The following is a 24,250-nucleotide window of genomic DNA, read 5'->3' as shown; positions in this document are numbered from 1 at the left end:
GTAAATAAAAATGCAGGATGCCCACCTGAATTTAAATTCCAGGTAAACAATAAATACTTTTTTAGTATAAGTGTGTCCCATGTTTATTATATTTTAACATCTTTTTACTAATACTATATTTCGTATAACTAATTTTTGATTATGTCTGTGTCAGACTAGGACTGCCAAATTTAGCAAATAAAAATATAGGACAAGTCCTAGTTAAATTTGAATTTCAGATGAATAATTTTTTTATTTTTATTTTTTTTAATTTTTTATTTTTATTTAAAGATTTTATTTATTGGACAGAGAGACACAGCGAGAGAGGGAACACAAGCAGGGGGAGTGGGAGAGGGAGAAGCAGGCTTCCCGCGGAGCAGAGACCTTGACGCAGGGCTTGATCCCAGGACCCTCATGACCTGAGCGGAAGGCAGATGCTTAACGACTGAGCCACCCAGGCGCCCCAAATAATTTTTTAGTATAAAGAAGTCCCAATAGTATACTTTGGATATACTAAATACTAATAGTAAATACTATGTTAATTACGAACAGTGTTTCTTATTATTATTTGTTCCAATAGTATATTTGGGACATATATATATATTTTTTAAAGATTTTATTTATTGGACAGAGAGAGACACAGCGAGAGAGGGAACACAAGCAGGGGGAGCGGGAGAGGGAGAAGCAGGCTTCCCGCCGAGCAGGGACCCGGTGCGGGGTTCGTTCCTGGATTCATGACCTGAGCTGCGCCAAGGCAGACGCTTAACGACTGAGCCACCCAGGCACCCCTATTTGGGACATATTTAAACCAAATTCTAATACCAAGTACTCTTCTAAATACTAATGCTATATTTTGGTATAAGCACATTCCAGTAGTATTTTTGGAATATACTTATACTAAAAAGTTATTATTTATTTGAAATTCAGATTGGGGGAAGGTAGTGATTCAAGGGGGTTTCACAGCTCTGGGACTGGGCGCAGGGTGGCTGTCGCTGCCCAGTGCTGAGATGCAGTAGCGGGAGGATGTGAGTGGGATCCGGGACCTAACAAAGGAGATGGGAACCCCACCTCCAGGAGCTTTGGACTGAATGCCATTTATCCTCTGGACAGCGGTGCCTACCATGTGCTGTTTGGGTGGGGAGTGAGGGGAGCACATCAGGGAGCAGGACTGACGTGGCTTTGACCTTGGAGGGCCCCCAGTTTATGCCCCAGTAAACAGGGAAAGCAGAAGCCTGCTGGAAGTGTGAGTGCCTTAGAAAAAATAAAACTAGGCACGGAAATACAAAGTCTCAGGAGTGACAAGAGGGGCTACTTAGCTGTGTGGTCAGGGCTGTGCCTCTCTCTCATCTCCTGCTGGACGCTGGTCCCTGGAGTGTTGTATCCAAGCAGGTGCTTGCTGTGTGCAGAAGCCACAGATGGGACAATAAAATCCAAGTGCTGAGGGCTTATTATTCTCCTTCTTGCAAGTTATGCACTTATAGTGACATGAGTTCCCTGGCTCATTTTCTTGGTAGTTGAAATTGGCCTGAACCTTTGGACTTATCTATGCCCTTATAACTCTGCAACGCACCTCAGGAAATTGCCTGTGAGAGAACATTCACTTAGTTTGTTTCTAGAGCCAGAGTGAGAGGCATCATCATCATTAGGCAGCTTGAATGCTAGATCCACTGGGAGGCAGTCTGCTACCAGACACAGGTTTCCAAACATTTCTGTAAGCAGCAGAAACTTTTGTCCCAAATGACACTGAGGTACATCATTAAGTAAGTTAGCTAGAGGCTGTACTGTTGTGATCGCCAGGGGTTGGAAGGAGGAGGAGTGCAGAATGCAGCAATAGGCATGGGGTTTCTTTTTAGGGTAATGAAAATGTTCTGGAATTAGTGGTGATAGTTGCAAAACCCTGTGAATATACTAAAAAGCACTGAACTACACACTTTAAATGGTTGAGTTTTATGCTGTGTGAATTATTATACATCAATAAAAAATATCATTAAAAACAAGCAGAACTGTTTGGGTTGTAGGAAGATCTGGTGTGGCCATATCACACCCAAAAACCATCTCCAGATGAATCTGGGACTTGAAGCCAAACACAAAATATTAAAACTTTTTGTGGGAAATATTTGAGGGTATTTGAGTTTTGGAGAACATTTGGCATCTTCTAGTTCAGCTGACCATCTGCACACCCCGGGACTTAGCGTCTCCCAACTTAGGGATGCTCAGGCACCACTATCAGAAAAGCCAAACACGCATTGGAGAAGGAGGGGTGTGTTGTGCTCTATTCACATAGTGGGATATTCTACACCAGTGAAAAAACGTCATCTACAATAGAGGCCAGAACACTTTTTCTGCGAAGGGCCAAATAGTGAATATTTTTAGTTTTGTTGGCCATATGGTCTCTATCACAGCTACTCAGTTGTGCTGTTGTAGCACAAAAGCAGTCATAAACAATTTTCAGAAAGACAGGGTTGGCTGTGTTCCAGTAAAACTTTTTTTCTTTCTGTGGGATTGAACTCATGACCCTGAGATTGAGAGTTGCATGCTCTACTGACTGAGCCAGCCAGCCAGGCACCCCTCCAATAAAACATTATTTATCAAAGTAGGCCGTATTTTGCCTTCAGGATGTAGTTCATGGATCCGGAATCACAACATGGATGAGTCTTTGCCTTGTCTAGAACATCCTTCCCCCAAATGGCAGATGGGGCCTCCGCTCTAACATCAGCTCCTCAGAGAGGATTCCCTGACCACCTCAGCTAAAGCAGCCCCAGAGAGCTCTCTCAAGTCCCCTCTGCTTAGTTCTTCCTGGCACCTTTTACTTTTTAGATGATTTTTGTGTTGACTTGTTTTATTGACTTTTCTCTACACAAGGAAGTCTCTTGTGGAGGAGACCAGATCAAGGGCAAGTAAGGGTTGCATGGAGGGCCCAGAATACACAGGGAAACTGAATTCCTGGTGGGTTTTCCAGGTCACTCTCGGCTTTTGCCTTCAGGAGTTGATGGAGAAGGCGGCGTATTAGCTCAGCCACTGAGACCAGAGCACCTTTACATTAACACAGTCTGCTGTATTTATCACCTATTTTTTTAAAGATCTTATTTATCTATTTGACAGACAGCAAGAGAGGGAACAAAGCAGGGGGTGTGTGAGAGGAAGAAGCAGGCTTCCTGCCAAGCGGGGAGCCGGATGTCGGGCTTGATCCCAGGACCCTGGGATCATGACCCGAGCTGAAGGTACCCAGACACCCCTATCACCTGTTTTATTACTACCCTCTGGCAGAATGGAGAATGTTCTGTAAGTAGACAAGGAGCATTAAGGGCTTTCCTCCATCATGAACACCCAGGAGTGAGCGGCTGCGTTCTGTGCCCCAACCATGGGTCCAGAGAAAGCGCAGACACAAGCCCTGCAGCCCAACTCTCAAAAGGCACCTCTCGCTCACACCACATAATCAGGTGCCAGAGCATTGCCACCGCCAGTGAAGAATAATCTATCAGATCTGTCAGAGCCCAGGCTGGCCGAGAAACGGAAACATAAAACACAGAAGGAGGGGAGAAAAAAAGAGGGAGACAGAGGAATGAAGACAAAGTTCAGATGCTCCCTGGGTTTCATTCCAGGAGCCAAAAAAAGTATGGGTCTGAGCTTAACTGGCCCATGAAGTGCGCATAGGCTGGAGGGTCCCCCTGGGCATCCTGGTTGGGGACCTCCATAACTCTCAGCAACATTTAAAAGGTTTATAAAATGGGGCACCTGGGTGGCTCAGTCATTAAGCGTCTGCCTTCGGCTCAGGTCATGATCCCAGGGTCCTGGGATCGAGCCCCGCATTGGGCTCCCTGCTCTGTGGGAAGCCTGCTTCTCCCTCTCCTACTCCCCCTGCTTGTGTTCCCTCTCTCCTGCCTCTCTCCCTCTCTGTCAAATAAATAAAATCTTTAAAATAAATAAATAAATAAAAGGTTTATTAAAACATAACTCTCATACAAAGATGGAATGAACACATGGCAAGGATTTATGTACCTGGAGAGTGAGGCTGATTCAAGCATCACAGGTTTTTAATGATCCCATGGTGCCCCCAGTGCATAGACCTCGCCACGCAAAGTGCAGACCGAGAAACTTCATCACCCTGGGGGTGTTAGCCATGACCTCCCACCCCTGCACCTGTGCCTCCACGGGGTCCCCTGTTAACGTAAGAGGTGCTTTGGGCTCAGCACTTGGATGTTTCTTGATAGATTGTTACCAGAGCACCGGTTCGAAGTCAGGTCCCACTGCGTGCCACTCAAAAATCAATACTCCAAGACAAGTGATGCTGGGAAAGGAAAAGTTGCTTTATCCAGAAAGCCAGTAACCTGGGAAGATGGCAAACAGACGTCTCAAAGGCCATCTTCCCTGTCCAGGTGAAATGGAGAGTTTTAAAGGGTAAGTCATGGGACTGGGGGGTGGGGCACTATGTGCCTGAGAAGCTGGTGCCCATGGGGTTAGTCGGTTCCTTGTTTGGTGACATGATTCTGAACAAACTTGCTGGTTTCAGTGGCAGCTGTTTTTGAATGTGGTTTGGCCTCATCTTCTTGGAAAGTTTGGTCCTTCCCTTCTCGAGACCAGTGGTCTACAAATCTCAAGGAAAGTACATTAGTTCTGCTACAGAGCAAGGGACTTAGGTCAGCAAGCGAGAGGTGCATAAGCTTGAAGCAAGTTAACCCTTTAGACCAGGTGGAGTGCCATTACAAGGTGACCGTGTCCCAGACTTTGATAGGTAGGGGGCCTGCCACCCCGCCACTGGCCCAGGACTGAGGGTGTCCATGGAATGTGGCGGAGCTTGGGTGGGTCAGTCCCCGAGCTCTGTCCTGGCTCATGTAAACCCGAGAAGCAGCCTGTGCCCGAGCCCCCACTCCACGCTTCCCTCGTTCCCACTCCTTCCCTCCCTGCCCAGGTCAGTCACTTACACAGCCCTGCCAGCCTTGGCGACAAGACCCAGTTCCTGTCCTTCCTTCAGACCCCGGCCAGTGGCCTCATGTGCTCCCGCGGCCCAGCTAGAGGTCCACTTTGGGTGGCCCTGTGTGAACATCTTGGCCCAAGATGAGGAGTGCGGGAAGCCCGGCATCTCTCTGGCCAGCTGGGGCTAAGCCAGGCCAGCGTCTGTGCTGAGCCCTCTCCATGTCACTCCCAGTGAACACTAGGGAAGATGGAAGCCATCCTCTGGGAGACAGAGGGCCAAACACCCACTAACATAGTAGCCCTCCTGAGCGACTTACTCTGGGACCATGAAAGGCTCGCTAGGCCCAGCGAATTGGGACAGGTCGGGGTCAGCCTCCTACACCCGCGCCGCCCTCCACCAGGCCCTGGCTGATGTAGGAAAGACGTTAGGGTTCGAAGCTGACGGCCAAGAAAGAATTCTTGAGATGTCTTTGGTGCAAAAAGGTGGTTTTATGAAAGCATGGGGATAGGACCCGTGGGCAGAAAGAGCTGCACTGGGGTCGTGAGGAGTGGCTGATGATATACTTTGAAGTTGAAAGGGGGTTAGGGATAGTGTGAGTCTCTAAGGAACTTGGAAGCAAGGTTTCCAGGACCCTGAGGGGGCTAGCTGTTGTTGGGAAAGGGTCATTTATTACCGTCTAATAAAACCTGGGTCATGAGACCCTTCAGATGTATATCGGTGGGTCATATGCTTGGGGGATGATCGCCAAAGTGTATCTTGCGGGGTAGAGTAAAGGAAGTTTCCAAAGGAATTTTTGTACATTAAAGTAGACTTATGGGGTCCTGGGTGGGGCGGGGGGTCAGGCTAGGATTGCCTTTGGCCCTTAGCAAAGTATTAACCTCGAGGCAGTTGAGTCCCTAGAGGAATGTCACTCTGCCTGTTTCAAGGACTTGTCAGTGGGCTGTAGATAGTAAGGAAATTTAATAATTTTTCTTTTGCCTTTGTTTTCCACATCATTGGCCACCCCCAGTGATTCCCGGACCCTGCAGGGCTTGCTGGAACTGGTGGCCTGGGGCAGAGCCAGGGCTGGTCTGAGTCAGGCACCACACACCCCACACCATGCTGGACCAGGTGACCCCAGGAGTATCCAGAACCTCACCAGGCTTTCTGGGCCGGGTGGTCTGGGCCAGGTCCAGGGCAGGTCTAGGTCAGGACCCAGACACCCTGAGCCTGCAGGCCTAGGTCAGGCCCCACATCTCCCGGGCCCTGCAGGAATTGCTGGGCTGAGTGGCTGGGGCAGATCAGGGTCAGGCACCGCAGCCCAGTGCATGCTGGCCTCGGTCACCCCCAGATCGTGCAGGACCAGGTGGGCCCAGAGGCTGGAGACTGGTCCAGCTGAGGCCCCATACACTAACACTGTGCCAGCCCTCACCACCTCAGTGTCTTCTGGGGCCTGCAGGGCTGGCTGGGCCTGGAAAATGGGGGTAGGTCCAAGTCAGGCCCCACAGCACAGCATACTGGCCCTTTAGCTTCTCCTGGACCCTGCAGGGCTTGCTGGAGCTTATGGACTGAGGTCAGTCTGGGTCAGGCCCCACAAACCCAGCATCATGCCCACCCTGGTCCTCCAACATCTCCTGGAACCTTCAGCACTGGCTGGGTCTGGAGGCTCGGGGCTGGTCTGGGTAAGGACCCAAAGGGCCCACACCTGCAGGCCCTAGCCAGCCTGGCGTCTCCTGGAATCTGTGGGGCTTGCAGGGCCTGATGGCCTCAGGGCAGGTCCAGGTCGGGCCCCACGCACCGCACCCCACGCTGGCCCTAGCCATGCCCAAGGTCTCGAGGTACCTCCCAGATCTTGCAGGGCTTGCCAGGCCTGGTGGTCTGGGGCAGACCCTGTCAGCTGCAGTCACTGCGCCTCCTGCTGGCCTTGCAGGGTCCTCCTTCCACAGCTCAGCAGCCAGGCCCCGGTGTCCCTGAATTCTCTGCTCACCTGCACCCCATCTGTACCCTGTCCATCTGTTCTTGGAGTGGTCTGGGAGGCCACCATAGGGTACATGTGGCCCTGCAGGAGCCAGGGCCAGTGGGGAACAGCAGGGTGGCGGGCTAGTGGGGTTCTGCTCTGGAAACGGGAGTCTGAGGGGCCGGGAGCACCCCTTCTGGGAAGTGAGTACTGGGGACACGGCCCATGCCCTGCAGGGCACAGGGATGGAGTGCGTCACTTAACGCTGTGGCAGGTGACAGAGTCCATTGTGGACGATTTAGGGAAGGGCTGGGAGCAGGCCGCTCACTCTGCCCAAGGCTGGAAGGCAGGACGGAGACGGGGCTCTTCAGAGAGCACGGGCAAGAGCAGCCACATGGCTAGGGCAGAGGCAGCGTGGGGACGCAGGGTCGCAAGCTGGCGGAGGCCCGGCTGAGTACGTCCAGAGCGGTTTGGACTCCACTGGGGCTAATGAGGAGGCTGAGGAAGGGAGTGAACGGCCCCAGTTCCTGGCATCAGCTGCACTATGACTTCTGTGGGCCCTTTCCTCCTTTTAAAAAAAAAAAAAAATTATTTATTTTTAAAGATTTTCTTTATTTTTTTGAGAGAGAGAGAATGCGAGCATGAGCAGGGCGAGGGGCAAAGGGAGAGGGAGAAGCAGACTCCCCGCTGAGCAGGGAGCCCGATGCGGGGCTCGATCCCAGGACCCTGGGATCATGACCTGAGCCGAAGGCAGACGCTTAATGACTGAGCCACCCAGGCGCCCCCCTTCCCACGACTCTTGCCCAGAGATGGGAAGTGGGCTCAGGGAGTCAGACAATCCCTTTGCAAGTCCTGAGTAGACCCACTGGCTGTCCGAGGGGAGGTTGTGGAGGGGGAGGTGAGCAGCCACGTTCTTTATGTGGGTGTCTCAGACAGACTGAGGCACCACTGCCCACAGTGTCACCAGGCCTGCCACCATCAGACCCACCGGGGGGCTTATTTCCTGTGCTGAATCTGTGGGTGCCTCTCCAGTGTGACTTCACTGTAACTAAGGTGTTTTTCTGGTAAAAGGAGCCTTGTCTTCTTGTGCGTGGGAAGGACACTAGGAGTGCTTCCCTGGACTGCTTCTGGACACGGACCAGTCACTGACAGCACCCTCTGCTGCGGCACGACTTCCAGGATCTAGCCAGATCCCCCAACAGGGATCCCCCCACTGCTGTTTTGAGTGCAGCCCCTGCCCCGACAGGCAGTTTGCAGACCAAAGAGGTGAGGGAGGAATTGCAGAGGCTGAATTCAGAGAGGCCAGCAATGCACCTCCAGCCTCCAGATTCCTGACCTGAAGCCCTCTGTGGAACGATTGGGCTATAAAGGAGGGACAGATGCATGTCTCCTGTGTGTGGTCCATTGAATCCTCACCTAGCAAACACCCAGGTGCCTGGGCCCCAGATGGAGAAACAGAGTGTGGCCTGCCCCCCAAAGCCTATGGTAGGTACTCCTCTTCATCATTGTCCCTTCCAGCACTGCCATCTGGACTTCAGTCGATGTTGATGGGTTTTGTCTATTTTTTTTAACTCCTGTAAGTGGAATCGCACAGAATGTTCTTTTTTGTCTCACATTTCCCTACACGTGACATTTGTGTGATTCATCCTGACAGCTGTGTGTGGTTGTGGCTCTCTGGGTCTCGCGCCTGGTAGGATCCCGTGTGCGGACACATCACGCCTTCTCTTCGGGGACAATAATGAGCAGTGCTGCTGTGAATGTCACTGTCCTTGTCCCCTGGGGACAAGCAAGTGCATTTCTGTCAGGCGTGGCATCATCAGAACTTAAATGTTCTTGAAAAAAAAATGTAAGGGGATGAATGTGTTAATTAACTCGATAGGAGGAACCCTTTCACCATGTACCGGTGTATCAAGTCATCACGATGTACACTTCAAATATCTTACAATTTTATTTGTCAATTATACTTCAGTAAAGCTAAGAAAGAAGAATAAGTGAATGAATCAATAAATGGAATACATGGAATGCTCCCTCCGTGTAGCTGGCTTCTCTTTGGCCTTGCTGGCCAGGGGTTTGCCTGGTGCCTTTGACGAGACCAAGTTCCTCACCGTCAGCATGCTGCTTTTCTGCAGCATCTGGAAGGCCTTCTTGCCCCTGTACCACAGCACCCGGGGAAGGCCACTGTGGCTGTGGAGATCTTCTCCATCCTGGCCCCAACTGCAGGGCTGCTGGATGGCATCTTCATTCCCAAGTGCTGCATCATCCTGCTGAAACCTGAGCAGAATGTTCTAGCCTGGTTAAGGCCTGGATGCTGGGCTCACTGGGGAAAGGCATGGTGAGGAACCCCGGAGCAAGCATCTCCCAGGTCCAGGCCACAGAGCCTCATGAGCCTCACGAGTCAGTCCTCACTGAAGATGCTGATGCCACAGGATTTGGACTCATTGTTTTTCTGTGGCTGGAAAGAAAAATAATCGAGAGATGGAGTACATAGAGCGGAATATTAATGACTGTTAGATCAAGATGATGGGCATATGGATGGTCATTGACTATTCTCTTTGTAGGCATTGTTGAAGATCTTCACAAATACAAGGGTTTAGGGGGCACCCGGCTGACTTGGTTGGAAGAGCATGAGACTCTTGATCTCAAGGACATGAGTCACACCCCATGTTGTGTGTAGAGATTACTTAAAGAAATAAACTTAATAAATAACCCCCCAAAAATAAAAATAAAAAAGTTGGGAAAAGGCCCATGATGCAGTAACAACAATATTAACGATAACAAGTGTTGGTGAGGACGTTGGAGCCCTCATCCACTGTTGGTGGGAATGGAAAATGGAAAACAGTTTGGCAGTTCTCCAGAAGATTAAAAATAGAATGACCACATGACCTGGTAATTCCACTCTTAGATAGATACACAAGGACAATGAAAATGTATGTCCACGCAAAAACTTGTGCACAAACGTTAAGAGCAGCCAAAAAGTGGAAACAACTCAAATGTCCTTCAGCTGATGAGTGGACAGAATACGTCATATCCATGCAATGGAATGTGATTTGGCAAAACAGAAATAAGCTACTGGAACTACGACGTGGATGAACCTTGAAATACTATGCTGAGTGCACGAAGCCTGTTACAAAAGACCATATATTGTATGCCTTCATTTGTAAGCAATGTCCCAAATAGGCAAGTGCATAGACAGTCAGTTAGTGGTTGCCTAGGGTGGGGGAGGATGCGTTGGTAGGTGAAGGCTAAGAAGTGCAGGGCTTTTTTGGGGGAGGAAATATTCTAACATTGATTTTCGTGATGGTTGCACAAATATGCGAATATGCTAAAAACCACTGAATTCTACATTGTAAAGGGGCGAATTTCATGGTATGTGAATGATACTTTGATAAAACTGTTAGCAAAAAACAAAAAAGGGGATCAATATGTTACAAAGCATAGCCCTTTGTTATATCCTCCTTTAAAAAAACTTTTTTTTGTTTTTTATTTATTTTTAAAGATTTTATTTATTTATTCATGAGAGAGGCAGAGAGAGAGAGAGAGAGAGAGAGAGAGGCAGAGGGAGAAGCGGGCTCCCAAGGAGCAGGGAGCCCGATGCGGGGCTCCATCCCAGGACCCTGGGATCATGACCTGAGCCCAAGGCAGACGCTTAACCATCTGAGCCACCCAGGCGCCCTATTTTTGTTTTTTAAAAAGATTTATTTATTGGGGCACCTGGGTGGCTCAGCCAGCTAAGCATTTGCCTTCAGCTCAGGTTATGATCTCAGGGTTCTGGGATCGAGCCTCACATCCAGCCTCATGCTCACTGGGGAGCCTTTCTCCCTCTCCTCCCCACGCATGCTCTCTGTCTCTCTCTCGCAAACAACTTTTTAAAGATTTTATTTATTTATCTGAGAGAGAGTGAGAGAGTGCGAGCGGGGGTAGGGGCAGAGGGAGAGGGAAAGAGAGAAACTCAAGCAGACTCCCTGCTGAGCCTTTAGCTCCAGTCAGACTCCCATCTCCGACCTGAGCCAAAATCAAGAGTCGGTCGCTTAACCGACTGAGCCACTCAGGCGTCCCTCAAACTACTTAAAACCGTGGATATAATTTTAAGTTGTAATACTGAATATTCCATAGTGCAAAAGTTATTTTTTCTAAAATTTTGATAATGGAATTTTAGTTACGTTAGAAGATGGTCCTTATCTTTACATTACATATTGTAGTTAAAATAGGACACCAGAACACTGTTTGGGATTTGCTTTCAAATGACACCAAATGCCGCAGAGGCTGGGGAGGGGGTTGGGCACTAGCCCTGGGTTTGGGGGGCCTGGGTGGTGCGGTTGGTTGAGCGTGGCCCTCGTGGCTTCAGCTCAGATCCTGATCTCAGGGTTTGGGCTCCCGCTCTGCGCAGAGTTGCTTGGGATTCTCTCTCCCCCTCTCCTTTGCCCTTCCCCTCGTTCGCTCTTTCTCTCTCTAAAATAAGTAAGTCTTAAAAAAAAAAAAGAGGTTTTGAAAATTCCTTAGAGAACCACCACGAAGCGCACAGAGAACACGGATTTTGGGGAACCCGCCCTGCGCAGAAAACGGCCATGACGCCAACAGCGCGTGCACGGCACCGCCCCAGGACGGGCCGGGGCTCGGACGCGCGCGGAGGGAACGCGCCCGCCTCGCACGTGCGGCCGGGGAGCCGAGCGCAGGTCCGGCCGCCAGAAGAGGCGAGCAGGGCTCTGCGCCCCGCTTCCGAACGTAGGCTTCGCTCTCCGAAGTCTGACAGTTCCACTTGCCCGGACAGGAGAGTTTCTCCACCTTTTAGCCCTCCAGGCGGAGAACAAAACCACCCCCAGGATTTTCTCATTTTCCGTATTGTCAAGGAAACATAACCGTGAAAATCTCGGTTACGACAACACCGCGATTTAGCCGGGACCAAACCCCCTTCCGTTTTAGGGAAGACGTATCCGATGATTTATGAGGGATGCCTGCCTTCATTCCCCACCCGATGAACGGAAGCGACGGCGCACGGACACAACATTTGAATACGTGTCTTTGTCTTACATAAAAAGGACATCAAGACACTTATTTTTACTTCGTCCCCAGGACGGTAGGTGTATTTGGGAAGACAGCGTCTTCGACAGCGGGACGTGAGGGCGGACGGCCCCCAGACACCGCCAACCCCGCGCTGCCAGAGAGCCTTGTGGGAACTGTAGTCCGAGCCTCAGCGCAGGACCGGGCCGGGATGCGCTACAGTGGACTGCAACTCCCAGAAGGCCACGCTCCTGGGGGACACCCACTCTCTGGCACCGCCCACTACGTGCCTTCCCCGGGAGGACCCGCCTCGCGGAGCCTCTGGGAAATGTAGTACGAGGCCATAGGTGTCTACGCCCGCCACCTGGTGGACAAAGCTAGTGTAACTGTAATTCCCTCTAACTTTTAGAATACTTCTCAGGCTTCGTGGACTCTCCGGAGCCGCCGATTGCGCGCTTCTGGAGTTCGGGAACCTGACCAACGGTAACTTCGGGGAATTACAGTGAGAGAACGCTGTCTCACTGCCACCTAGGCCCGGCAGGGGAGCCTAGGCTATACCAGGCACCGAAGGCCCTTTCCCCAGCCCAGGCCCGGTCGTGCATGCCCATTGGGCGGCCACCCCCACCTCCGCGCCTTCTGGGAAACGCAGTCTGACTCTCCGGGCGCTCCGCGGTGCCGACTGCTGGACTAGGGCCCGGGCTGCGGCCGCAGGACTACAACTCCCGGAATGCCCGCGCGGCGGGGTCCGTCGCCCCGGAGTCCCCGGCCGCGCTCTCCCATTGGTCAGGGGCTGCAGCGCGGGCTTTTCGGGTCGTGGCGGTTCCGCTTCGTCCTCGGAGCCGCCGTCGCCTCGAGAGGCTGCGCCGGCCGCGCGGCTCCGGTCGGCTCCGGTCGTCTCCGTGGTCCGGGGCCGCCCCGGGCGGTCTGTCCGGGGCCCCGAGCCGGTGGGCGCTGGAGGGAGCGGGTGGGGCTGCAGGCGGCTCCTCGAGGATCTCGGAGTCGGAAGAGGCGGTGGCCGCGGGGCCCCTGGCAGCCCGCCCCCCGGCGGGTGGCCGCGCGCCCTCCGGTCGCGGGCTGGGTCCGGACCCTGCTCCCGAGGCGCGGGTGGGAGTCGGGGCGGCAGCCGGTCGTCTGGCCCAGCGAGGCGGAGAACCGCAGCCGTCCTGCAGCCCTCACGTGCGCCTGCGAAGTCGTGTAACCAGCGGAGATCGGACAAAACCTCCCAGCGGGGGGCTACACGCCCACGTTGCAGACGGCTTCCGCTACCGCCGTTGCTGTCCTCCCATCCTCCGGAACGATTGCCTAAAGAAGGGAACATCTCTCAGTCCGTTTTCGTGAGGCCACCGTAACCCTGACTCCCGGATGTGCGAACTCCGAGCGCAGGCTCGTCTTTTGAGAGAACGAAAACCACCCCAGGAAGTGGGAACGGCTTCCAAGACCGTTCTGAGGATTAGGAAAATTTCCGCTGGGTAAAGTGCTTACTGAAGAGCAGCGCCCAGCGTGGAAAGAGAACCCTTGGCAAATGTTACCATTATTACCAGCAAATATTAACGTTATCATTTTTATGTACCTGGTGGTATAAACAAGGAAGGGGAACCCTAAAGGGAACTGATCGTTTGGTCTTGAAGATAACAGGTTGATCATGAATGTGGGTGTAAACGTTGGAGTGTCGTGGCGGCTCACCTCCGAAACGGCTGACGCGGACCCCGATTCCCCCCAGGAAGGCCCAGGCGCATCCCTCAGAAGCCGGGACGCTTTCAGGACATCTCCCTGTACACGTGGGTGCGATGCTCGCGTTCCCGCACAGCCCCCTCCCTGCTCTGGGAGCTTGCAGGGCTGAGGGTCGTGGCTCGGCAGACGTGGGGGGCACGCTTCAGGGGCAGGTTATAACCTTCGCTGCTGGAGCCGTGGACTTCACCCAGGAGGAGTGGGGCCTTCTGGGCCCTGCCCAGCGGACCCTGTACCGTGCCGTGATGCCGGAGGCCGTGACACCGGCCAGTGTGGCGGAGGCTGTTCCCCGTGTCAGCTTCGAGTTGCCTGGGGTCTTGGCAGAGTGGCTTCCGTTTATAGCTGGGAGTGTGGAGTCCCTGGGGGATTTCTCCTCGTCAAACCTCACAGCCTGAGATGACTGCCTGGTTCATTTTGTAGAGCATGTGACTCGATCTTGGGGTTGTGAGTTCAAGCCCCATGTTGGACATAGAGCTTACTTAAAAATAAATTTTAAAACGTGTTGTCACAAAATGTATATGAAAAAAACCCAAACCTCACAGCTTGATCATTCATTTGCACAGGCCCTTGGAACCTCAAGCCAGATATTGTTGCCCAGGTAGAACTCGGAGCAGAGCAACGGATGATGGACAGAGGGCTCTCCCAAGATTCCTGCGTAGGTGAGGTGGGGAAAGGACCTTTACAGTCAGTGTTTGTCTATGTGTTCCTTCGTGTCTTCCTTTTCTAGTGCTTTTCATTACCTTTGGCATTTCCCTAACTATGTCTGGGATCACTTTCCTTTTGCTTAGAGTTCTTTTAGAGTGACAAAATGCCCTCATTTTGTGTTTGCCTGAAAATGCCTTTATTTCATCTTCATTTTGGAAAGATACCATAAACAGAAAATTTTAGGTTGTCAGGTTTTTGTTGTTGTTGTTTTTTCTTTTTCTCAGCACTTTAAAGACACCATGCCCTTGTCTCCTGGACTCCATGGTTTCTGTTGAGAAGTCAACCTCCATCTTACTGTTGTTACTTTGAAGACAATGGGTATTTTTTATTTTTTTGCCAACAATACTTTTAAAGTGCACAAAATTTAAATGTACAATTGAAAAATTTTGATAAATGTATGCACGTATGTAATTCTTATCCAAATAAAGTTGACATTTTCATTATTTCACAAAGTTCCTTTGTTACCTCTTTCCATTTAAGAAAGGCAACCACTGTTGAGATTTTTTTTTTTTCCACCATAGGTTATTTTTGCCTTTTCTAGAACTTCAGATAAAGAGAATCATACATTATTTCTTTCTTTCTTTTTTTTTTTTAATTTTATTTATTTATTTGACAGAGAGACAGAGATCTCAAGTAGGCAGACAGGCAGGGAGAGGGAGAGGCAGGCTCCCCGCTGAGCACAGAGCCAGACATGGGGCTCTATCCCAGGACCCTAGGATCATGAGCCGAAGGCAGCCGCTCAACCGACTGAGCCACCCAGGTGCCCCCATATATTATTTCTTTTGTGTAAGGTTTACCCATCCATGATATTATATGCATTATTATTTCATTCCTTTTTACTTTTTGATGATTTACAATTTATCCATTCTCTTGATAATGAACATTTGGATTGTTTCTAGTTTGGGGCTATTATGAATAATGCTGCTATGGACATTCTTGTGCAATGTTTTTAGTAGACTTGTGTTTTTATTTCTCTTGAGTAAATATCTAGGAGGGGACTTGTTGAGTGATAGATTAAGTTTTGATTGGTAGTGCTTTCGATCAGTTGGGAAAGACTTTATATCTTAACATGTTGAGGCTTCTAATTTTGGGATCATGGTATATTTATTTAGGTAATTCTCTCAGCAGTATTTTGCAGTTTTTAAGCATACGGGTCATGCACATCTTTTACTAATTTTATTCCTAGAAATTTGGCATTTTTGATGCTATTGTAAGTCTTATTTTTAATTTCATTTTCTGATTGTTTGTTGCTAGTGTATATAATTTTTTCTTTGACATTCTATCCTGTGTGAGCTTGCTAAAATCACTTAGTTGTTTTAGTAATTAAGTTTCAATGTCTTTAGATATTTTACACAATCATGTCATCTTCAAATAAAGATTGCTTTATTTTTTCCTTTTCAGACTTTATGCTTTTTCATTTTTTATATTATTATACCAGCTAGGACCTCTAGTACTTTTTAAAAAAATTGATGTGAAATTAACATACAGCGAGATGTGCTGCTTCTAAGAGTACAGCCCAAAAAAGTTTTGCAAATGTATATTTGTGTGACCCATACTCCAATCCACACATAGACTATTTCCATCCCCATGCATTCATTTCCTTATGTGTTTTTCCACTTAGGACTCCCCCAGTATGGCAACCATTCTTCTGATATCTGTCACCATAGATATCCAGTACAGTATTAAATAAAAGTGATAAGAATGAACATCCTTGCCTTGCTCCTGATATTAGGGGATAGAATTCAGTATTTCACCATTAAATATGATCTGTTGCCCTTTATCAAATTGAGAAAGTTCTATTCCTGGATTGCTGAGGGTTTTTTTTGTTTTGTTTCGTTTTATTATGAATGGGTGTTGTCAAATGCTCTCTATGCATCTGTTGACATGACTGAGTTTTTTTTCTCCGTTGCATTGATTTCTGCTTTCTGTTATTTCCTTCCATTGCTTTGGCTTAATTTGCTTTCCTTTTCTCTGGCTTTTTGAGGTAGAAGCTTAGTTTTTTACCTTTAATGCTTTCTTCCTTTCTCATGTTTGTATTTATAGCTATGCATTTTCCTTTGAGTCTTATTTCAACTGCATCCTGCACATTTTCTCATGTTGTATTTTCATTATTGTTTAGTTCATTATTGTTTTTGTTTTCCAAATGCCTTGAACGGAATCATAATGAAAATACAACATATGAAAGTGATTTCTTCTTTGATTTGTGAAGGACCTTGTTCAATTTCCAAATATGAGGGAATTTCTGTTATTGATGTCTAGATTATTTCCATTGTGATTGAAGAACATATTCTGTATGAATTCAGGCCTTTTAAATTTATTTATTTATTTAAAGATTTTATTTATTTATTTGACAGGGAGATAGCATAAGTAGGCAGAGAGGCAGGCAGAGGGAGAGGGAGAAGCAGGCTCCCCGCCGAGCAGGGAGCCCAATGCAGACCTCGATCCCAGGACCCTGGGATCATGACCTGAGCCGAAGGCAGCTGCTTAACCGACTGAGCCACCCAGGTGCCCTTCTTTTAAATTTATTGAGAGATGTTTTTATGACACCGCATATGGTCTATTTTGAGAATGTATATTCTGCTACTGTTGGGTGCAGTGTTTGATAAAGACCTGTCATCACTTTAAAGTCTTGGCTTCTTTTTACTTCTTTCTGTCATTCTGGCCTGGATGAAGCTCCCACTTGTGTTTCAGTTCTCTCTGAAAGGCAGGCGCAGTTTATCAACTGTTCTTTCTTTCTTTCTTTTTAAAATATTTTATTTATTTTTCAGTGAGAGAGCAAGAGAGAGCAAGCGAGCACAAGCAGGGGAGCAGCAGGCAGAGGGTGAAGCAGGCTCCCCGCTGAGCAGGGAGCCTGATGTGGGACTCGATCCCAGGACCCTGGGATCATGACCTGAGCCAAAGGCAGACGCTTAACTGACTGAGCCACCCAGGCATCCCTATCAACTGTTTTTTTTTTTTTTTTAATTTATTTATTTATTTATTTGACACAGAGAGAGACATAGTGAGAGAGAGAGCATGAGCAGGGGGAGAAGCAGAGGGAGAGGGAGAAGCAGGCTCCCTGCAGAGCAAGGATCCCAATGTGGGGCTCGATCTCAGGACCCTGGGGATCATGACCTGAGCTGAAGGCAGCCGCCCAACTGACTGAGCCACCCAGGTGCCCCTCAGCTGTTTTTTAGAGAGCAGAGAGGGTTTACAGGGAACAAATGAATGAAATCAGATAGAACTGATGGTTTAGTTCTTAAATCCTTGGTTATGGTGCTTTAAACCCACACTGCCTGTGAACTTTCACCTTTTTTGGGGTGTCTTTAATATGTACCCAGTAAAAAGTTATATTTTAAAAGTGGGAATTTAGTCTCATGTGTATCTTTCCCCTATAGACTGTCATTTAGAATGGTTTTACTAGCTTTATTTATAACATTGAAGTATGTAATGAAGTGCTAAAAAGTTTGATATCAGATGTCAAAATCACAAGATTTTCTCTACAGATTGTTGCTGTTGAACACTGAACACCTAGAATGGTACCTTTGATCAGTCTGGAAAAAAATCTCTGCTCTTATCTTTTCAAATGTTTCCTCTGCTGCTTCGATCCCTCTTGCAACTACAGCTACACATTAGTCCTTTTGTCAGGTGTTCTGTTTTTAAATTCTTTTCTCTCCCTTTGTATCATCATAAAATTTCCACTTACTTGCCTTTGAATTCACAGATTCTTTCTTCTTTTGTGTCCAGTCTGCTGTTAAGTCTATTCATGGTTTGCTTCAGATACTGTATTTTTATTTAATTCCAGAATGGAATTTTCAGTTGGTTCTTTTTCAAAATTTCCATGAAATTCTGTGTTATGTTTATAATAGGTTGGGCTTTTTCCCCCAGTCAGTGTAAGTGAAACTTTATTGAGGCCCCAGGGCCATGGGGCTCCGGCAGGAGGCCACCCTGTGGGAAAAGGAAGAACTGATGGAGGGGCTTTATTGACCTTCATCTGAAGGTGCGGATGGTTGGCGTGACCTTACGTCTCCGGGAGCACAACGTTGTATTTCTGGGCGAGCTGGCAGAGGGAGGGCTGGGTGATGCCACCTCCAGGCCAAGTGCCAAGTGCAGGGTGCTCTTCCTGGATATTATAGTCTGAGAGAGTGCAGCCATCCTCCAGCTGTTTGCCCCTCAAAACAGACACTGTTGGTCAAGTGGGATGCCCTCATTGTCTTGGCTTTGACATTCTCAGTGGTGTCACTGGGCTTGACCTTGAGGGTAATATTCTTGCTTGTTAGGGTCTCCGTGAAGATCAGCTTCTGTGTGTTTGCTGCTTGGCCACCAAGTTGAAGAGAAAGAGCTATAATTGTTATTTTTAAATCTTTTCCGTCTAATGTTTGGTATATCTGCTTCTATTGAATTTTTTTTCTTGATTATGAGTCACATTTTCCTGATTCTTTATCTTTCTAGTCAATTTTTGTATACTGGATTCTGCAGACAATGCATTGGAGAGACTATGGATTCTTGTCTTCTACCAAGAGTATGAGGTTTTTTTCTAGTAGGCAGTTAAATTACTACAGGTCACCCTAATCCTGATGAGGCTTGGTTTTAGGATTTATTAAGGTAATGTTACTTTGGTTTTGCTTTAGTCCTTGGATGTAGTCCTTATCCTTAGGGTATGGTGTTTCCTCCTAAGGTACAACTTTCTAGAGTCTCACCTGAGTGCCTCGGGTGCTTTCTGGGTCACAGCTAAGTCTCCCAACACTGGGTAACTTCTGAAACCTCTGCTCAGCCCTGTTCTTTGTCAGGTCTTAGCCTTCTATGCATTTGCAGTTGGAGTCCAGTCAAGGACTCAAGGAGAAACCCTCTGCAGATTTCCAGGTCCCTCTTTGCTCTGCGTGACCTTGCAAAGACCTCCTCAAATTCAATTCCATAGCCTCTTCCCATGTCAGAAACATAAGACCTACCCCCCTGATGGGAGTCATGCTGCTGGGGAGCATGATCAGGTACCCTCTCTCTCCACCTCATAGACATGTCCCAAGCATCCCTGGGGCTCCAGGTGCATCCCCTCTGCCTGCTGTGCTGATCACTCTTTTTGTTTATCCATCTGCCTGTGGAGTCCTTTTGTTCTCTGTGCATTTTGGGCACTGGAGACACAGTGTGAACAGGATGGGCAAGGTTCCTACCACTGTGGAGCCTAAAGCCTCTAGTCTATGGTGTCTGAGGAGGTGCAGACAATAAAGAACAAAAAGAACAAGATGGTGTTGACTAATGCTAAACAGTGGTATGAGGGAAATGAAACAGGACAATGAGGTGGAAAGTGATAAGGAACCCATGCAGGCTGGGAGGTTTGGAAGGATCTCTCCGAGGAGGTGACCTGAGACTCAAGAGCTGAATGATGAAAAGGGAAAGGGTTGAAGACTTTGGAGACCAAAGGAAGGTCCTCAAGCAGAGAGGAACCGTGTGTTAATGGTGGAAATGTTCACGCTCAGGGAGAACTAAAGAAACTGAGAATGAGAAAGATCGAGGGTAACTGAGGTAGTCTGACCCTGGTTCTGGGTGCTTTGTAAGACTAGATCTAAATTATTTTTAATTTCCTTCTAGAATGGAAGAAGAAACCTAAAAGCCAGGAGTTGTCACCCACAGAGGCCTTTTCTGGGAAGGAGTTACCCAGCAGCATGAACCTGACAAGATCCGCAGTGCATGATTGCTGATGTTCTCCCACAGCAGATGGCTGGGAATCTGGGGATGAGTCAGAGAAGCAGAAGATGCATGGTGGCAGTTTGGGGCCAATGGAACATAAACAAGGGCAAGTAGTGACCCGTGATGGGGGTTGGGGAAATGCTGAAGTTGTGGGGAAATGCAGTTTCAATTCAGACTTTGTTTCTTCACGGAGATTTCTTGTCAAAGAATATTTCCATCAAATTGACTCAGTTCAAAGCTTACATCATAATTTTATTTTAAAAAATCATCAGGAAATCTTGGTAGGGAAGAAACCTTGTAAAGGCAGTCCATGTGGAACAGCCTTGGGAAAACCGTCTAAGTTGATTGAGCATGGTAAATATACCAACTAGAGCGTATACCTTTCTACACACGAGATAATTAATGTAGGAGAGAAATTCTACGGATGTAAAGTGGAGATTTTTTTACCTATAGCCCACCCCTCTCTCAGGTCATGAGAACTCATACTAAGGAGAAACCGTATGAATGTAACAAATGTGGGAAAGCCTTTAAGAAACTTTCATCTCTTTCTTACCATTTGAGAAATCACGATAGAGAGAAAGCCTCTGAATGTAATGAATGTGGGAAGTCTTTCTGGCAGAGCCTTCACCTCATTTTACAGCAGAGAACTCACACTGATGAGAAACCTTATGAATGTAATAAATGTGGAAAGTCTTTTAGCCAAAATTCTCATCTTAATGTACACCGGAGAATTCATACTGGAGAGAAACCCTATAAATGTGATGAATGTGGAAAATCCTTCAGTGGAAGGTCTAATCTTAATGTGCATAAGAGAACACATACTGGAGAAAAACCCTATAAATGTAATGAATGTGGGAAAGCCTTTGGTGACCGCTCCTCCTATACACAACACGAAAGGACGCACACTGGAGAGAAACCATACCAATGTGATGAATGTGGAAAAGCCTTTGGTCACAGCTCTCACCTTACAGTTCACAAGAGAATCCATACTGTTGAGAAGCAATATAAATGTAACAAATGTGGGAAAACATTCAGTTTTCATTTATCCTTCACTCAACATAAGAATGCACACTGGAGAGAAACCATATAAATGTCATCAGTGTGGGAAAGCTTTCAATCGAGGTTCTAATTTTATTGGGCACCAAAGAATTCATACCAGAGAAAAAAAACTACATATTTCATTTTTTTTTAAAGATTTTATTTATTTATTTGAAAGAGAGAATGAGATAGAGCATGAGAGAGGGGAGCATCAGAGGGCGAAGCAGGCTCCCCGCTGAGCAGGGAGCCCGTTGCCGGACTCAATCCCGGGACTCCAGGATCATGACCTGAGCTGAAGGCAATGGCCCAACCAACTGAGCCACCCAGGCGCCCCATATTTCATTTTAATATATAAAAACTACACACACATTTAAATTTTGTGGTTTTTTGATGCATTCCCGGAGAAGGGCTGAACCTGTGTGGCATTTGATACCTTGGAAAAAAAAAATTTTTATTTAAAGATTTTATTTATTTATCTGACAGAGACACAGCAAGAGAGGGACCACAAGCAGGGGGAGTGGGAGAGGGAGAAGCAGGCTCCCCCTGAGCAGGACCCTGGGATCATGACCTGAGCCGAAGGCAGACGGTTAACGACTGAGCCACCCAGGCGCCCCACCTAGGAAAAATTTTTTAATTAGTGAGACCAAAACTCTCTTCAGTAATATTAATTAATGTGATTACCCAATTACTATTGCTCAGAAGTCAAAATAGGATGATGATATTTGACTGAATGACTGATGTACCATTCGAAAGAGCCAGAGTGCCATTATTTGCTTCATTGTTCCCCCAATGCTAGAAAATTGGGCTGCTTCTAATTTGTTTCAGGAATTCATTATAAACAATAATTATGAACACTGTAGAAACATGGAAAATGCCTATAATACAGTTGACCCTTGAACAACACAGTTTTGAACTGTGCAGGTCTACTTATATGTGGATTTTTTTCAATAAATACAGTAGAGTATTGTAACTTTATTTTTCTTCCTTATGATTTTCTTTCCTCTAGCTTACATTATAAGAATACAGTATATAGGGCGCCTGGGTGGCTCAGTTGGTTAAGCGACTGCCTTCGGCTCAGGTCACGATCCTGGAGTCCCGGGATCGAGTCCCGCATCGGGCTCCCTGCTCGGCAGGGAGTCTGCTTCTCCCTCTGACCCTCTTCCCTCTCGTGCTCTCTATCTCTCATTCTCTCTCTCTCAAATAAATAAATAAAATCTTTAAAAAAAAAAAGAATACAGTATATAATATATATATAATATATAAAATGTGTTAACTGTTTATATTATTGGTAAGATTGCCAGTCAATAGGAGGCTATTAGTCAAGTTTTTGGAGAGTTAGTTATATGCGGATTTTCAGCTGTGCAGGGCGTCAGCACTCCCAACCCCCATGTTATTCAAGGGTCAACTGTAGTGAAATGTGAACTCTTGTGACTGCGTTGCCCTATATGTGCATTTGGAGAAGGGCTTAGAATAAAACAGAAATGAACGTAGCTAATCAATAAAAGTCTTTGGATATTGTGTGGCTTTCCTTTTCTTTTTATGTTCAAAACTGCTACAATTTAATGGGGCACCTGCATGGCTCAGTTGGTTGAGCATCCTGATTCTTGGTTTCAGCTCAGGTTATGAGATCGAGCCCTGTGTCGGGCCCCACAAGTTTCTCTCCGTCTCCCTCTGCCCCTCCCTCTGCTCACACGTTCTCTCTCTTTCTCAAGAAAAATAAATCTTTTTTTTTTAACTGCTACAATTTTACAGTAAATAAAAAGACAAAGAGGAGAGGGCACTTGGGTGGCACAAAGTATCCGATTCTTGGCTTTGGCTCGAGTCGTGATCTCAGGGTTGTGATATCGAGTCCTGGGATGGGCTCTATGCTGATATGCAACTGTTCCAGAACATGTAGAAAGCTCTTGTGATACCAGTTTGTCAAAACTCAAAGAAGGAACATTCACTCCAGGAATCAGGGTACTGAGTATTAGGAAATACATAACCATAATACCCCATTTTAATCAATCAGTGGGGAAATGTAGTCATCTCAATGATTAATGAGAAAGAAGTTGATAAAATTTACTATTTAAAGATTATTTAAGGAAAAAAAAACCCTGGTAGCAGGAAAAAAATATACTTTTTAAAAGATTTTATTTATTTATTTGACAGAGAGAGAGCACAAGCAGGGGGAACAGTTGAGGCAAAGGGAGAAGCGGGTTTCCCGCCAAACAGGGAGCCCGATTGTGGGGCTCGATCCCAGCACCCTGGGATCATGACCTGAGCTGAAGGCAGACGCAGCCACCCAGGCGCCCCAGGAAAAAAATATTTTTATCATATGGTATCAGGTTTAAATGGTGACACTAGCACTGAGGTTGGCAAACTATGGCCCACAGGCCAAATCTGGCCCAAGTGTTTTTGTAAATAGTCTTAATTGGAACATAGCCACGCCCAGTCATTTCCATATTGTCTATGGCTGCTTTAACACACTAAGGTGGAATTGAGTAGTTGTGAAAGAGATTGCATAGCCTGAAAAGGTAAAATATTTATTAGAAAAGCCTTGCCAATCCCAGATGTAGAGCCATCTCCATTCCAGTCAGGGAGGACCAAGGCAAAAGGCTGCTCACTAGTCCTTTGTATGAACAGGAAATTCACAAAAGGAATACAAATGGACAACAAATACATTAAAAAGTACATGATTCATAAGTCATCAAAGAGATTCAAATTAAAATGATGAAAATAAATATTTGCGGGCACCTGTGTGGCTCAGTTGGTTGAGCGTCTGCCATATGCTCAGGTCATAATCCCAGGGTCCTGGGATCGAGCCCCACATTGGGCTCCCTGCTCTGCGGGAGGCCTGCTTCTCCCTCTCCCACTCCCCCTGCTGTGTTCCTGCTCTTGCTATTTCTCTCTGTCAAATAAATAAATAAAATCTTAAAAAAAATAAATATTTGAGCAGCTGTTATGAGGTAGGCAGTACCCCAATCATGCAGTCTACATTACCTCATTTAATACAGAGATCCTGGTGAAGCAAGTTCTATTATTTCCATTTTATAGATGTAGAAAACACAGTCTAGAGAGGCTAATTGGCAGGTAAAGATTGACAATGATTTAAAAAGACTATGTTGGAGGGGCGCCTGGGTGGCTCAGTCGTTGGGCGTCTGCCTTCGGCTCGGGTCATGATCCCAGGGTCCTGGGTTCGAGTCCCGCATCGGGCTCCCTGCTCCTTGGGAGCCTGCTTCTCCCTCTGCCTCTCTCTCTCTCTCTCTGTCTGTCTCTCATGAATAAATAAATAAAATCTTTAAAAA

General features: G+C 47.3%; 1 protein-coding gene across 1 annotated transcript; it reads left to right on the top strand.

Moving 5' to 3' along the window:
• Positions 1-11,395: 11,395 nt before the first annotated feature.
• LOC148163315 (uncharacterized) lies at positions 11,396-21,103 on the top strand (the record flags this gene model as incomplete). The annotated part of the gene is given in 9 exon segments (XM_088027039.1): positions 11,396-11,552; positions 11,751-11,757; positions 12,238-12,311; positions 12,520-13,162; positions 13,663-13,849; positions 14,137-14,215; positions 19,827-20,354; positions 20,357-20,990; positions 20,992-21,103. Coding segments are annotated over 9 exon segments (2,421 nt in total), but the record flags the coding sequence as incomplete, so codon positions are not given.
• Positions 21,104-24,250: the final 3,147 nt, after the last annotated feature.

This window comes from Eumetopias jubatus, unplaced genomic scaffold (genome assembly GCF_037043125.1).
Source record: "Eumetopias jubatus isolate StellerSeaLion01/CBP00866 unplaced genomic scaffold, mEumJub1_p1.0 scaffold_10, whole genome shotgun sequence".
Lineage (NCBI taxonomy): Eukaryota > Metazoa > Chordata > Mammalia > Carnivora > Otariidae > Eumetopias > Eumetopias jubatus.
This window is presented reverse-complemented; position numbering and strand designations above follow the sequence as displayed.